The 16,610-nt window shown below is 42.6% G+C and overlaps 1 protein-coding gene across 3 annotated transcripts; it reads right to left on the reverse strand.

Moving 5' to 3' along the window:
* Positions 1-4,225: 4,225 nt before the first annotated feature.
* On the reverse strand, positions 4,226-14,796 carry thap3 (THAP domain containing 3). 3 transcript variants are annotated; one of them, XM_033048149.1, is made up of 4 exons: positions 13,969-14,796; positions 7,849-8,041; positions 5,903-5,983; positions 4,226-5,344 (listed from the first exon to the last, which is right to left on the reverse strand). In XM_033048149.1, the coding sequence occupies exons 2-4, from the start codon at positions 8,002-8,004 to the stop codon at positions 5,024-5,026; spliced, it is 558 nt and encodes a 185-aa protein (XP_032904040.1). In that variant the 5' UTR covers positions 8,005-8,041; positions 13,969-14,796; the 3' UTR covers positions 4,226-5,023. The 3 variants fall into 3 exon arrangements, with proteins under 3 accessions (XP_032904040.1, XP_032904039.1, XP_032904038.1); XM_033048148.1 differs by lacking the exon at positions 13,969-14,796 and adding an exon at positions 9,676-10,294 and having other exon boundaries at positions 5,903-5,980; XM_033048147.1 differs by lacking the exon at positions 13,969-14,796 and adding an exon at positions 9,676-10,291.
* Positions 14,797-16,610: the final 1,814 nt, after the last annotated feature.

A 16,610-nucleotide genomic window follows, 5' to 3' on the forward strand; every position in this document is an offset into this window, starting at 1 on the left:
ATTGTCATTGCTATAACCCAAAAAATGATCTCAGAATAGTGCTCAAGGAGGCAGGGAATCCTGCAACCCAATGTATCTGCTTCCACAACCATTAAAAAGCATATTAAACATCAACTCTGTTTGAGGGTTCTTTGCATGAAAATTAGTTGTTCTTGCTTGCATTCCAAGAGTTTCCATGCTTCAAAATAGTTAATCGACTGAGCAGAATGTCAAAGTGCTGCCAAAATAAGAATTCTTCCCTAACAAGCTTTGAGAAACCTTCACTCTGACTCCTCTCTAAAGCAGGCGTTGGTTATTCCTTCCTATCTTTCTGCTACTAGCAGAACTACTATACACTTGGTCCTTTCATTTCGTATTTGTACTATTCTGTTCAAATATACATTTGGAGCTGTGCCAATTTGAATAATACAAATCCTCTGCTCTGATTTGGAAACAAATAAGATATCTACGATACAATAGAACTTTATAGGACAGAATTCTGATGGGTTCCCCACAAGTAAATGTAGAAAATTTGGCACCATCTGGTGTACAGTTTACAATTGCTACAAGAGCAATCTTTAGCACAGCCCAAACCAAGTTCATTCTCAAATAGTCACACAGCACGGAAACGGGCCCTTCATCTGAACTTGCCCGTGCCAGCCAAGCTGCCATCTACACTATTCTTAACGGTCGGCGTGTGGCCCATATCCCTCTTTCCTATCCATGTACCTGTCCAAATGACTTTAAAATGTTGTTAGCGTACCCATCCCAACTATCTCCTCTGACAGCCCATTCCATATCCCCACCACCCTCTGAAAAAGTCGCCGCTGAGATCTTTCCCCTCCCACCTCAAACCTATGTCCCCTGGTTCTTTATTCCCCTAATAGGGGTAAAAGACCGTGCATTCACCGTATCTATTCACCTCATTATCTTATACACTTCTACAAGATCACCCCTCATCTTAGAAACATAGAAAATAGGTGCATTTGAGTAGGTCATTTGGCCCTCTTTGCAGCTTTACAATATCCTAAAAATAAATACAATATTCAAAATTCTGCCTCATCATCTCATACAACTGCAACACAACATTCAAATTTCTATACTCAATACTCTGACCGATGATGGCCAGTGTACCAAAACCTTCAATGTGCGGGAAAGAACTGCAGATGCTGGTTTAAATCGAAGGTAGACACAAAATGCTGGAGTAACTCAGCGGGACAGGCGGCATCTCTGGAGAGAAGGAATGGGTGAAGTTTCGGATATTTTATGTCTACCCTCCTTGGCCACCCTATCTACCTGTGACGCCACTTTCAAGGAACTATGTACCTGCACTCCTTGATGACTGTTATACAACACTCCCCAGGTAACCAGCCATTCACTGTGAAGGTAGTGTCCTGGTTTGATTTCCCAAAATACAACACCTCGCACCTCTCTGCATTAAACTCCATTCACCATTCCTCAGCCCACTTGCCCAACTGATTAAGATCCTGCTGTAAATATTGATAATTATCTTCGCGATCTAAAATACCACCCACTTTAGTGTAATCTGTAAACTTACTAAACAGAACTTCTACATTTTCATCCAAATCGTGGATATAAACCACACACAACAATGGTCCCAGCACTAAGGCACACTAGGCACAGGACACCAGTCCAAAAAATAACCTTCCACCACTGTTTCCTGATATCCCACGTACACAACCATGCTGACAATCCCTAATTAGTCCATGTCTATGCAAATTCATATATATCTTATCCCCCATACTCTCCAGTAACTTGCCTACCACAGATGTTAGGCTCACTGGACTATAGTTCCCAGAATTTTCTTTGCAGCCCTTCTTAAATAGAGGTGCAACACCAGCCACCCTCCAGGCTTCCAGCACCTCACCCGTATTTAATGTTGGTTTATATATCTCAGCCAGGGCATTGAAATTTCTTCTCCAGCTTCCCACGGTGTTCTCAGACATACCTGATCAGGCCTGGTAAATGTATCTACCTTCATACGCCTTAGGATGCTCAACACCTCCTTAATCGTAATAGGGACTGTCCTCAAGACATTTCCATTAACTGTCCTAAATGCAGTCTGTAAGGAGCTGCACGTGGACACAATTCCCACAGGTGTAGTTATCAGGGACACCAGCAGTTTCCCAGACTTCCCACATCCCGCATGAGGAACATTGCACCATTCTACCTCCCATCGCTACTGCACTAAAACCAAGTGATCAATGACAATAGGTGCAGGAGTAGGCCATTCGTCCTTTCGAGCCAGCACCGCCATTCAATGTGATCATCCACAATCAGTACCCCGTTCCTGCCTTCTCCCCATATCCCGCCTCCGCTACCTTTCAGAGCTCTATCCAACTCTCTCTTGAAAGCATCCAGAGAACCGGCCTCCACTGCCTTCTGAGGCAAATTCCGCAGACTCACAACTCTGTGTGAAAAAGTTTTTCCTCATCTCCGTTCTAAGTGGCTTACCCCTTATTCTTAAACTGTGGCCCCTGGTTCTGGACTCCCCCAACATCAGGAACATGTTTCCTACCTCTCGGGTGTCCAAACCCTTAATAATCTTATATGTTTCAATAAGATCCCCTCTCATCCTTCTAAATTCCAATATACAAGCCCAGCCGCTCCATTCTATCAACATATGACAGTCCCGCCATCCCGGGAATTTACCTGGTGAACCTACGCTGCACTCCCTCAATAGCAAGAATGTCCTTCCTCAAATTTGGAGACCAAAACTGCACACAATACTCCAGGTGTGATCTCACTAGAGCCCTGTACAACTGCAGAAGGACCTCTTTGCTCTGATACTCAACTCCTCTTGCTATGAAGGCCAACATGCCATTCGCTTTCTTCACTGCCAGCTGTACCTGCATGCTTACTTTCAGTGACTGATGAACAAGGATCCCCAGATCCCGTTGTACTTCCTCTTTTCCCAACTTGACACCATTTAGATAATAATCTGCCTTCCTGTTTTTGCCACCAAAATGGATAACCTCACATTTATCCACATTCAACTGCATACACTTTCATTTGGATTTCATTATACCTGCACTGGATGCAGACAGCAGTGACTGAAGTTGTAATGACATTGATAAATAGATCAGTGATGTCCACCACCAGAGGGCAACAAGTCCATGATAGCTCCCTGGAACAGTTGGTCCCCTGCTTCTTCTTCTCCAAAACTACCAACTGTTGGAAACTGGATATCAGTAACGATCAATTTCAACTTGGATCTGCTTTGTTTAGTCTGTCTACACATTATCTGGAAAAAATCTTATTCAGCTTTGTGGGATTTTGTTTTGACTTATTTAGAGTAATGTAGTTAGGTCTGGTCATCCTATGATTGAAATGATGTGGAGGCTTTGGAGAGGGTGCACAGGAGCTTTAATGGGAAGCTGATTGGAGAGCATCAGGGGAGAGGCTGGATAAACCTGATAGAGGCTTAGAAAATGTTGACAGGCATATTTAGGGCCTACAGTCCCAGGGTAAAAATGTCAAAGACTAGAGGCACAGCTTTAAGGTGAGAGGGGCAAAGTTTAAAGGAGATGTGCAGGACATGTTTTACACAGAGAGGTGGGTGCCTGGACTGCATTGCCAGAGGTAGTGGTAGTGGCAGATACAAAGGCGGCATTGAGGCTTTTGGATAGAAGCATGGATGTACATGGAATGGAAGGATTGAGTGTATGTACAGGCAGAAAGGATTAGTTCAAGTAGACATCATGCTTAGCACAGATATCGTGGGCTGAAGGGCCTCTTCCAGTGCTGCGGTGTTCTATGTTCTAAATCACACCAGAACTTAGCTTTGTTCTTTCCTGATCTTCACCGATGCTGTTTGAATCATTACCTAGTAAGAGTAACAAGCACAAGTATATTTTTACAAACCTGTTGCCACAACCAAGATCAGCAAACTAGGATAGACACAAAATGCTGAGTAACTCAGCGGGATAGGCAGCATCTCTGGAGAGAAGGAATGGGTGACGTTTTGGGGCAAGACCCTTCTTCAGACTCAATTCAGCAAACTAGGTATGGGTTTCAATTGTATTATTTGCGACATAAGCATTTAGAGAGGGTGCAGAGGAAATTTATCAAAATGCCATCAGCGATGAGGGATTTCAGATTGGTTGAGGGACCAGAAAAAATAGAATTGTTCTTCTTCAAGCAAAGATTGAGGGGAGATATAATTGTGTTTAGAAACTGTAGATAGTTTAATTGAATAAACAATTAGAGACTGTTTCCAATGATCAGAGGATCAATAATCATTGGAGGTAGATTTATTTTAAAGAGGATGTAGATTAATTCATAATTTTCATAAAAATAAGATTCACCCTCTCAACTGTCTATTACAGCTGTTTTCAGTGTCCAGAACATGTTGGACAACCACTGTCAGTGGTGGAGGTGGAGAGTGGGGGTACTTTGATGGTAATTCCAGATATATAACCAATGGCTGCCTATCCTCATGTCTTCCTCCAACGTATTTCACTGTGGAAGAAAGATCCATAACTTCAACCTGAAACCACAACAAAACAATTCTGTTGTGACAAGAGATTAACAACAACTTCAAATCCATATGTTATTTGTTCCGTTTATTTTCTCGGCAAATGTTCTCTCCCCACCTCTCCTGATGACGTGAATCTGAGCTGAGAATGATCACAGGGGACTCTACCCGTCAGCACAGACAATGAAAGATTGCATTCTGAAAGGTCAGACTTGTATTCCTAAAATTGCCACTAGCCCTGCATAGTTCTGACAACTAAAATCTGTGACAATCAGTTGCCAGAACTCTTTACAACTCAGTCGCAGAGATGTCTTCAGGGATTAGCAAGACATTATGACAGGTTTCAACCATGCTGGATTGGGATCTGCTCTGCCTCCATCAGTTCCACATTTAGGCGATTGTCTATCGTTTTCCTTCTAAATTGTTCAAGCATAATATTTTGCAGTTTGTGTGCACCAACAAGTTTCATCAAGTGCCAAGGTTATGTGGCGACTGTGTGAACCGTCCATTCACTCACAGTTCTTTGTTCTCCAAACACACTTTGGTTTAACTGATGCATTCCTGTAGATGGGTTGTGTCTGTGAGGGGCACCTCGCTGACCGTTGACAGACTCTTTGCTCTCAGGTTCTCCAGTTCATCCTTAATTGCATGCCATTTCTTCACCATTCTCCTCATCTCCTCCTGCTTCACCTTCAGCCGCTTCCGCAGCTTCTCATTCTTTTCCAGTGCAGTAAACAGTCTCCTCTTCATCATGCCCAGGTTAGTGGCAGCGTAGGTGTGATCTGCACCAAGTTTGGTGGAACCATCTTCAGCAGGGGTTGCCAGTGGCGTGTTCTCCTCTTCTCCACCCAGAACTAGCTCAGGCGCCTATGAGAAGAAATCCATGCAACTCAACATTCATGTAGTTCAACGAATAAGCACAGATCAAAGGCGAGATTATGTCATTTTATTTGGGTGACCAAACCCCTTCTGCAAGCACAACTGAAGCAGGCAAAACATATCCAAGACCATCCATTTCCCTGCGCATGCATAAAATATGAATATGTAACCAAACTACAGATACAATACAAGCACATTCTTACGTAGTTAGCTCTCTCCCCCCCTTATGATTCAGGTTGTATAAATATTGTGATCCAGGAAGACCTAAAATGTTGTTTTCCTTAGAATCTCAACAGCTATAAAGTTTATAATTAATCTCTTGTTAATCGAACTAATTTTAAATGCCTATATTGAAAATGAGTAGTCACTTATATCTGAGTTAATTAACAATCTAACATTTATATTATTACATATTTAAAAGTTTTCAGCCATAGTGTCTCATATGGCCTATTTATTTCAGCTAATGTTTCCCCAAAGGAGTGTGAGTATTCTGACTCCCACCCCCAAACTCAGGTTTCACATGCCCCGACTTGTTCCAATACCCACCATTTCAAGATTTTCTTCTGCAACTTCAATCTTTAATACTTCACTGATTATTTTCAGTTTTTTCCTTGCACGATGTCTCTGCTGGAATACAAACAGAGTCAAACAATGGACCCTAGTTTAGAATAATGGAAGGAAGGACAAAATTCCTTATTCGCAACATTGTAAAAATGATGGTAGACAAAATGCTGGAGAAACTCAGCTGGTGAGGCAGCATCTATGGAGCGAAGGAAATAGGCAACGTTTCGGGTCGAAACCATTCTTCAGACTGTAAAAATGATGATGACTGGGGTACTGATTCTACAGTCACTGATAATCTTTCAGCACTTGCCGAGGCACTCAATCTTCACAGGGGAGTCTCAACGCAACTTTGTGTTTTCCATTACAATATCTCCTCATGCAACTTTTTTCAAGATACAGTCATTGAGATTCAGATTCAATCTTTGCTCAGCACAATGGGGATCCTCTCGTTTGGGATCAAGCATTGCAGATTAGAAAAACAATGTAGAGTAAACCTCCCCCCTGTAATCTCAATGTCAACCCCCTTTTGCACATTGGGCCAAATTACAGACTTCTATAAACCTCCTGTGTGCAGGATCACAATCTCAATGCTTTCAACCCAGTCCAGATTAAAGCCCAAGACCCAGAGATGAAAAACCACTGTCTACTACTCTGCACCACTCTGTCCCTTCACACTCTCATCCTTCTACAAATGTTATATTTCTGAAAAGCCTTTTATGCCTCAAATTAATTCATAATACCATTGTAAATAAATTATGAGAACAAACAACATCCTACTATGTTTCCATCACCTCCAACGTGATCCCACCACCAGTCACATCTTCCTATCACCAACCCTTTCCACTTTTGGCGGAGACCACTCCCTTGGCAACACCTAAGTTCACTCAACCCTTCCCACCCAACCCACCCCCTTCCCAGGTACTTTCCCCTACGACCACAGGAGATGTAATACCTCCTCCCTCACTTCCATCCAGCCAGGGACCCCATCAGTCCTTCCAGGTGAGACAGAGATTCACGTACACCTCCTCTAACCTCATCTACTGCATCCTGTGTTTCCGATGTGGCCTTCTGTACGTTAGCGAGACCAAGTGTATATTCGCCAGTCGTTTTGCTGAACACTTGGGCTCAGTCCACCAATGTCAATTGGATCTCCCGGTTGCTAACCACTTTAACTCCTGTTTCCACTCTTATACTGATCTTTCTGTTCTGGCCTCTTGCTTTGCCAGAATGAGGCCACAAGCAAACTGGAGAACAGCAACTCATAGTCCATTCGGTAGCTTACACACAACAGTATGAACATTAAATTCACCAGTTTTAGTAAACAAGCCCTCCCCCCTTCTTCCCCCCATCCCCTTTCTTTCCCCCCTCCCTCTCTCCCCTGTGCCCCACTATTTTCCCCCTCGCCCTTGTCTTCCACCTACATTCCTTCCTCTACTTTTATAATTTGCAATTATTTTGTCTCACCCTTTCTGTATTTTCATCTCTGGCCTTGTCCAACCATCTGCCTATCAAAAAACCCCCACCTAATACTTGCTTTGTCCTGCCCCATCTTTCTTCCAGGTCCCCCCCCCCCCCCCCTCCCCTATATTACTTCCAGGTCGTCGTCTCCCCCCCCCCACCCCCACCGGACATTCAGTCTGAAGAATGGTTTTGACCTAAATCATCCATGTTCTCCTGAGATGCTGCCTGACATACTGAGTTATTCCAGCACTTTGTCTTTTTTTTTTTTGTAAACCAGCTTCTGCAGTTTGAACATAAGCACAAATTACAAGACAGATTTTAAAGAACATCTTAGAGGGATGCTGAGCAAGCGAGTTTGGGAAGAAAATTCCAGAGGTTAAATTCTGTGCAATTAAAGTAAGGCTGCTTATTTTGGAGCAGTTAAAACCCAGGATGTCTAGGTGGTCCGAACAAGACTAATACAGTACCTTTACATTATCTGGATAGTGGAAGACTGTGGGCACAGCATTATGCTTCAGATTTTTTCTGTTCCCCCAGGTGTTGAAACACTCTGGTTTGAAGTGGTCTGAGCAAATAACTGTGTGCTGGTTGGGTTTGAATTCAGCTCTTCCTACATTGTTCATCCATTCTATTAACAGGTCCGGCTTGCTGAATGGAAACCTGAGTAAATTGGAAAGAGCATCTGAGAATGAAACAATCTGCCCTTTCAACAACAAGCCCTATCCTTACAGCAACTACAGTGCATCAGTCTTATCTGGACAATTAATAATCTACCCTACCATCCATTACCTAGACCTATATTGTCCCCTTTCCTTCCTCTAGGACCTAATACATTATTGCACTATTTTAATTTATTAATTGATCAATTATGTATATAAATTGTTACTAACTCTCAGTACCCGTATGAATGATGCTGGTTTCTACAGGTTACCCGAGACAGGGAAGCTACTCATAGAACAGCACAACAGGCCCTTTGGCCCACAATATCTGTGCTGAACATGATGCCCAGACCAACTCTTGTCTGCCTTGGCAATAATCCATATCCCTCTGTTCCCTGCATATCCACATTCCTAGCCGAGAGTCACTTTCATGCCATTATTGTATCTACCCCAACCACCACACCCAGCAGTGCATTACAGGAACACACCACCCTCTGTGAAAACAAAAAGTGCCTCACACATCTCCTTTAAACTTTGCCCCTCTCATCTTAAAGCTATGCCCTCTAGTGTTTTATTTTTTTAATCCTGGGAAAAAGATTCTGACTGTCTATCCTATCTATGCCTCTCATAATGTTATATACTTCTATTAGGCCTCCCCACAACCTCCAACGGTCCAAAGAAAACAATCCAAGACATTATTCTGTTCAACCTTCCCTGCATCTTTTCCAAAGCCTCCAGATCTTTCCTGTAATGGGCGACGAGAACTGCATTTCAAATGCAATCATACAATATGCCCTCTTTACTACTCTATCTACTTGTGTTGCCACTTCTATTGAGTTATGATCTTAGACCCTTAGATCCCTCTGTGGGATCCATAATCAATGTTTTTAAGGGTCATGCCATTAACTGTATAGTTTCCCCTTATATAATGACCTTTCAAAGTGCAACACCTTATGCTTGCTTGGATTAAACTCCATCTGCCATTTTTCTACCCATTTCTGGAGCTGGTCTCTATCCCACTATATACTTTGACAGCCTCCCTCAGTCTGCAATCCCAGCAATCTTGGTGTCATCTGCAAATTTACTAAACAATCCATCCACATTTATGTCCAAGCTGAATATAGAGGTAGCTGGTCACAGACCTCCGGCGTGAATATTGTCCTTCCACCACAATGCTCTGCCATCTATCAGGCAGTTCTGAAGACAACCAAATCACTGTAAATCCCATCTTCTGGATCAGCCTACCATGGGGAACTTTACCAAATGGTCTGATGTGCTATTGATGTTGTACTGTAATTTTACATTTACTTTCAATAAAATGGTTATGTTTTACATCCACAAAACAATTATTGATGTTATGCTTTCCTGACAGATTCACTTAGCTGTGTAAGGCGAGGTACTAATGCCTAATTTATTGTATTGTATTTTTATACATTAAACTATCTCAAATAAAGCAATTGTCCTGCTTTTAATACACTGATTATTAATATTCTGGCTCCTAGACAGATTTACTTGTGGCAAATAAGATATTGGCTCCCTGCTGGTAGTTTTTCACAGCATGTTGCATCGATGATCTACGTGTATGATCTACTTCTCTATATATTGATTTGATATTTTGCCGAGTCTTTGATTTACCTGTGGAAGGTGAGCTCCTTGTTCTTGCTGCTGTACCTATTGGTACAGTTGAAGGCAGCGCACGACTTGGGCATGTCCCAGCGGCGACCCCACTCTTGCCCCCCACAGTAATGGCGACTGCCTGGCAACACCCACCTCGCCGCCGCCCCGCTCTTGCCCCCCACAGTAATGGCGGCTGCCTGGCAACAGCCACCTCGCTCCGGCCCGTACTTTCCCCCACAGTTATGGTGGCGGCCCGGCTATAGCCACCTCGCTGATGCCCCGCTCTAGTCGCCTACAACAATGGTGGTCGCCCTGCAACGCCCGCCTCGCTGATATTCTGCTCTAGCCGCTAACAGCAATGGCGGCTGCCCCGCAACAGCCAACTCGCTGATGTCTCGCTCCCTCGCGCCCCACACAGTAATGGCGGCCGCCCGGCAACACCCGCTTCACCGACGCCCCGCGCAAAATGGCGCCACCGCTGGGCAGCGCTCGCAGCGTGTAGGAACGGCAGGAACGTAAACGACGCGAATTAAACTCAAAACACCATCCCTTCCAGAACAGGCTTGTTCCGGACTTAATTTACTGAGGAAAATATATTTGGGTATTTTTAAAAAGAGCGAGTTCTTGGCTCAAAACAATTGCTCCTGGGGGTTGGGACAAAACGCTCGATGACGCATGCACGATGATGCCAGAGGCGGCATCCAGGTGCTGCTGTTGGGATGTGTTGGTGCTATATTTATTTTAGAAGTTTTGAACTATTCCCCCCCTATTTAAAAATATTGGAAAGAACACCTGACCTGGTTTCCCACTTAGAACTTGGCAAAGCTTCAGCTATGCGAGTTCCCATACTCCGTCTTTGATCTAGAGAAAGTGAGTGGAGTTGAAGTAATTCAATGTGGGAATGAGATGAGAATCATTGAAGGGGAGCTGGTTGGGCTTCTGTTAAAGAAAGTGGAGGGCCCTCATACCATCTTCACATGGGATGCAAGTTCAGAGGAACTGCTGGTGTGAACCGAAGGTGAGCAAGTTGGACCCAAGATATGGGAAAACAAAGTCATGGAGGGCATCAGAGATGTTAAAGACATAAATGGGAAATGACCAAACAAAAGATGGAGTTAAGGTAGGAAAAAATAAGTTTAAATAAGAACAGGCTGTGACTATGTTTGCCTGAACAGTCTTACTTGTGGAGAGGAGAGTTGGCAGGGCAGAGTTGGAGAATTAGAAGGCTGGACACTGAGAAGGGAAGATCTCCCTAAGTTGGGGTCATGCCACATTTGATATGGCATGGAAGGGAAGAAGATTGAACTTTTTTTGCCTTCCATCACTGAGGAATGTGGGAGAGTCCTGTTGTGGATGTTATAGTTAAAAAAAATATTTGGGTGTCTTGATTTGCTCTTTATTGATATGACTGTATGGCAATCTGAATTTCACTGTACCTTAATTGGTACAAGTAACAATAAACAAACCTTGAGATATAGTGTATATTGGTGGCAAATTGGTTAATTGCAAGATTCCATGTACAATAATTAGACAAATAAACAGTTTACATTGATGTTGTTTGTTCAGGACACAGGAAAAAAAACGAATTTCCTTCATAAATTGCCACAGGAACTTGAAGTAGAGGAATCTTCAATGTAATCAATAGACAATAGGTGCAGGCGTAGGCCATTTGGCCCTTCGAGCCAGCACCGCCATTCACTGTGATCATGGCTGATCATCCACATTCAGTACCCCCCGTTCCTGCCTTCTCACCATATCCCCTGACTCGGCTATCTTTAAGAGCTCTAACTAACTCTCTCTTGAAAGCATCCAGAGAATTGGCCTCCACTGCCTTCTGAGGCAGAGAATTCCACAGATTCACAACTCTGGGTGAAAAAGTTTTTCCTCATCTCCGTTCTAAATGGCCTACCCCTTATTCTTAAACTGTGGCCCCTGGTTCTGGACGCCCCCAACATCTGGAAGATGTTTCCTGCCTCTAGCATGTCCAATCCCTTAATAATCATATATGTTTCAATATGATACCCTCTCATCCTTCTAAATTCCAGAGTATGCAAGCCCAGCCGCTCAACATATGATAGTCCCGCCATCCCGGGAATTAACCTCGGGAACCTACGCTGCACTCCCTCAATAGCAAGAATAGCCCCACAGCAGAAGCGTCCATGTCGCGGGGCTGGAAACTGAAAGTATCCTGAGCTAATTCTGCTACCACCATAATCTATTGCAACAAGTGATGGCTTCCACTGATTGTTGCCGGAAGCTTGCGTCCTTTTCAGGACGGACGACGACAGTGAGGTCAACATTTGTGACACGATGGAGACGAAAAGAAGAAGAATAGCAAGAATGTCCTTCCTCAAATTTGGAGACCAAAACTGCACACAATACTCCAGGTGTGGTCTCACTAGGGCCCTGTACAACTGCAGAAGGACCTCTTTACTTCTATACTCAACTCCTCTTGTTATGAAGGCCAACATGTCATTAGCTTTCTTCACTGCCTGCTGTACCTACATGCTTACTTTCAGTGGCTGATGAACAAGGACCCCCCAGATCTCTTTGTACTTCCCCATTTCCCAACTTGACACCATTCAGATAATAATCTGCCTTCCTGTTTTTGCCACCAAAGCGGACAACCTCACATTTATCCACATTAAACTGCATCTGCCCACTCACCCAACCTGTCTAAGTCACCCTGTATCATAGCATCCTCCTCACAGTTCACACTGCCACCCAGCTTTGTGTCATCTGCAAATTAGCTAATGTTACTTTGAATCCCTTCATCTAAATCATTGATGTATATTGTAAATAGCTGCAGTCCCAGCACCGAGCCTTGCGGTACCCCACCAGTCACTGCCTGCCATTCTGAAAGGGACCCGTTAATCTTTGTTTCCTGTCTGCCAACCAATTTTGCACTAATTTTGCCCACTAATCTCCTATGTGGGACCTTATCAAATGCTTTCTGAACGTCCAGGTACACTACATCCACTGGCTCTCCCTTGTCCATTTTCCTACTTACTTCCTCAATAAATTCCAGAAGATTAGTCAAGCACGATTTCCCCTTCATAAATCCATGCTGACTCGGACCGATCCTGTTACTGCTATCCAAATGTGCCGCTATTTCATCTTTTATAATTGACTCCAGCACCTTCCCCACCACCAATGTCAGGCTAATTGGTCTATAATTCCTTGTTTTCTCTCTCCTGCCTTTCTTAAAAAGTGGAATAACATTAGCTACCCTCCAATCCGCAGGAACTGATCCTGAATCTATAGAACATTGGAAAATGGGGTGGGAGATTACAACCTTCACGTGGTCCACCCTGTTTCAACCAGACGTGCACAAATAGATTAGTTTTTCATGCCACTTGATCTACAACTTTAGGCTGTGCACGCCATACGCAAGAAGAAGAAGATATGGAAAATAATCACCAATGCGTCCACGATTTCTAGAGCTACTTCCTTAAGTACCATGGGAGGGAGACCATCAGGCCCTGGGGGTTTATCAGACTTCAGTCCCATCAGTCTACCCAACACGATTTCTTGCCTAATGTGAATTTCCTTCAGTTCCTCTGACACCCTAGATCTTCTGGCCACTGGTCAAAAAGGCAGCATTTACTACAATGGATACCCCTTCCACGTTGATATGTCTATGAAGATCATGTATCAAAATTTCCTTCTTCAAGCTACTGACAAAGCCAACTAACAACTTCCTATATGTTTTCTTTCCATTGCTCCATTAATCCTTCCACTACCTACACTCTGTTAGTTTCATCAGGTGTATACTGCCTTTCAGAGGAGCAATCCCATTAGTTCCACTTCTACTCCCAAATACTCCTGCCTTTTATTCACTCTCGCAGATCCCCATCTTTGATTCTTTTTGCCATTTGCCTGCAGTTAACTTACAGTGGCTAATAAGTGTACACGAGACTAGAGTACATGGAGAAAATTTGTACAATCATGGAGAAAACATGTAATATCTACACAGACATCCTTGAAAATCAGAATAAAACGTGATACTTTCAGCTGTCAGCTAGCTGCACAAACTGTTGCAATTATGGGACACCCATTTTTTTCCTCTTCTCCAAATCTCTAATGGCAATTTTATAACCCAACCTGTAGTGTGAGTGACTATAATACTACTGCAGGATTCACCACCAATAGCAATTATTTTCTATCTACACATACACCTCACTAATATGGCTAAAGTTCCGCCCAACTTTTTTTCCCTTATCAATGCTCAACTGTTACCCCGAGTATTGAGGGGAACCTTTGAAGTTAGGTGCTATGTGTATAACTATTCCACATCAAATTGCTCCATACCTGATCTAGGGTCTTGATGGGAAATATAATGAGAATTTTACTCAGGACCAGCTACTCGTGCTGTTGTTCCATTGGTTTGATTTCCTTTATGGTGTGAGAAAGGGCTAAAAGAAAACCATAAGAGGTTCATCAATTAAAATACCAATAGTTAAATCTTTATTTACAAAATAACTTCCGATATACACGTACAAAGTTTCACAGAAACAAGGTTTTCTTTGTTCCGCTTTGATAAATCTTCCAAGGAGACATTTCAACATTTCCTGCAACATCACTGCAGTGTCCCTAAATCAGAGACTTAGGCTTGCATGACAATCTACTGCAGATATTCCCATTGGGAGCAAGAGCACTCACCAGTCCTTGTAAAGTCACAATGCAGCTTTATAAAAGTCACCCTCACTTTTAATAAAATAAGTTAATTGAAGTTGGGGGACTTGGATGAGTTTTCCTCCAAAAGAATGCGGTAGAATGAGATTTGAGCATGTTGCAAGGAACATCTTACAACAATGCTTTACTTAATTATGACAAGTTTCTGGGACCCTTTACGAATTACAATGTCTATATTGTAGGATATGGATCTTCTTTCGTGAAAGTGGTGCTTTTCTTTAAACAGTTCAGCAGGGAGCAGTCACCCTCTATTAGCTGGCCATTGTTCACATATCAAGCCTTGACTGAATGTGGGTGAATGAATTCTCCATGGTTAAAAGACTCGGCTTGGACACGCTAGAATTTAGAAGATTGAGGGGGGATCTTATAGAAACTTACAAAATTCTTAAGGGGTTGGACTGGCTAGATGCAGGAAGATTATTCCCGATGTTGGGGAAGTCCAGAACAAGGGGGTCACAGGTTAAGGATAAGAGGGAAGTCTTTTAGGACCGAGATGAGAAATCATTTTTTACACAGAGAGTGGTGAATCTGTGGAATTCTCTGCCACAGAAGGTAGTTGAGGCCAGTTCATTGGCTATATTTAAGAGGGTGTTAGATGTGGCTCTTGTGGCTAAAGGGATCAGGGGGTATGGAGAGAAGGCAGGGATGGGATACTGAGTTGGATGATCAGCCATGATCATATCGAATGGCGGTGCAGGCTCGAAGGGCCGAATGGCCTACTCCTGCACCTATTTTCTATGTTTCTATACCCGTCCTAAACTGTGGCTGGCTCATTGTCCAACTATGCAAATACCAGCAATCACAGATTTTGAAATCTTGGCTGATTTTTGATGGGAATTTTAACACTCAAGCCAATGAGAACATGCTGCCTCTCACAACCCAAAACTAACATGGGGGGGGGGGTAAATTTGAGGTGGTTCAGTAACAAAGGAGACTACCAGTTTGTATTTTTCTTGTTGGGAGAGGAGAATATTTTGCTAAGATGAAATTTCTATTATTTGGTTGTGAGTTGCTGAGGGGGGAAATGATTTTGTTGTGCATTGGTAGGAAGTGGATTGATTGTCAGACATATTTTAGTACTCACTATATCTTTATCTCCATTGTTATATTTAGCGACTTTAGAACATTGGTTAACTTGGATAGATAGAAAACCTGATTGGGGAAAAAAGTGGAGTGTGGATTAAGGAAAGGATTTTCATTTCACATACTTTCCTCACCCACAAAGATGGGCAGAACCTTTGTGCACTTTGATCGGTTCTGAAAAATGCAGTGGGAGGGCTTTCTTGTCAGTGACTTCACTAGAGCCAAGATTGAGAAGATCCAAATTGGCAAATATCCGTAGGATAAAACATTAAGAATAGAAATACATGTGTAATATTTTTATGGCAACATACATTTTGCAGTATAAAAAGAGAGTAGGGTGCTCGAGAAAGACACCCCCTTAATGTTTCTCAAAGTACAAAATAAAAAACAAATGAAGGCAGTGGGTACACTTTAATAGGTGATGGTATTCTCATATTAACTTTCAATTTGGCTTAATATCCGGAATTAATTTCAATACGGTGCCACAACAGACCCAAAAGACTACAAGCTGGTAGGAATTTATTTAATGCACCAAGTCCAAACTAAATTTTTAACGGATCGCTCAACAGCTAAATAGGACCAGCAGTTTAAACAATGCAAAGGAGGGAATTAATTCAATGCTCATTTGAAAAACTGGCTCTTAATGTTTTAGTGGGGGGAAAAAATCCTTGTTTTATTTCTAGTACCAAATTATTAGGCATTGAAAACTGTATAAAGTCTTTTTTAAATGAGAAAGATTCTCAAAATAAAATCCCGAATTGCTTTCCCGATTCCAAACCTTTTTAACAATGTCAGTCATACTACGATAAATGAACCCAGTATGTACATGACTTCCCCACCCACTTGCCACAGAATTTTAACACTGTTTTTTAACTTTGTAGACAGAATATTTAGATCTGGTTGGATTGTAATTGATGTTAAGTTTTTTTTTTAATGCAGAAGAGGGCAAATCATTTATTCTAAAAGATGCCATTGTTTTCTCTTGTATCAAAGTAACAACTGTCTAATGCTGGAAATATGAATTAAATAATTCATAAAATGCAGGAAATACACAGCAAAGCCATCAACATGTGTGAAGAGGGATGTCATGGCATCACATGTGCGTGTATCTTGGTCAGAATTCATGAAACATTAAACTGCCTTTACTGACTTAAATATGACAGAACTGCAGTATA

Source organism: Amblyraja radiata, chromosome 31 (genome assembly GCF_010909765.2).
Source record: "Amblyraja radiata isolate CabotCenter1 chromosome 31, sAmbRad1.1.pri, whole genome shotgun sequence".
Classification (NCBI taxonomy): domain Eukaryota; kingdom Metazoa; phylum Chordata; class Chondrichthyes; order Rajiformes; family Rajidae; genus Amblyraja; species Amblyraja radiata.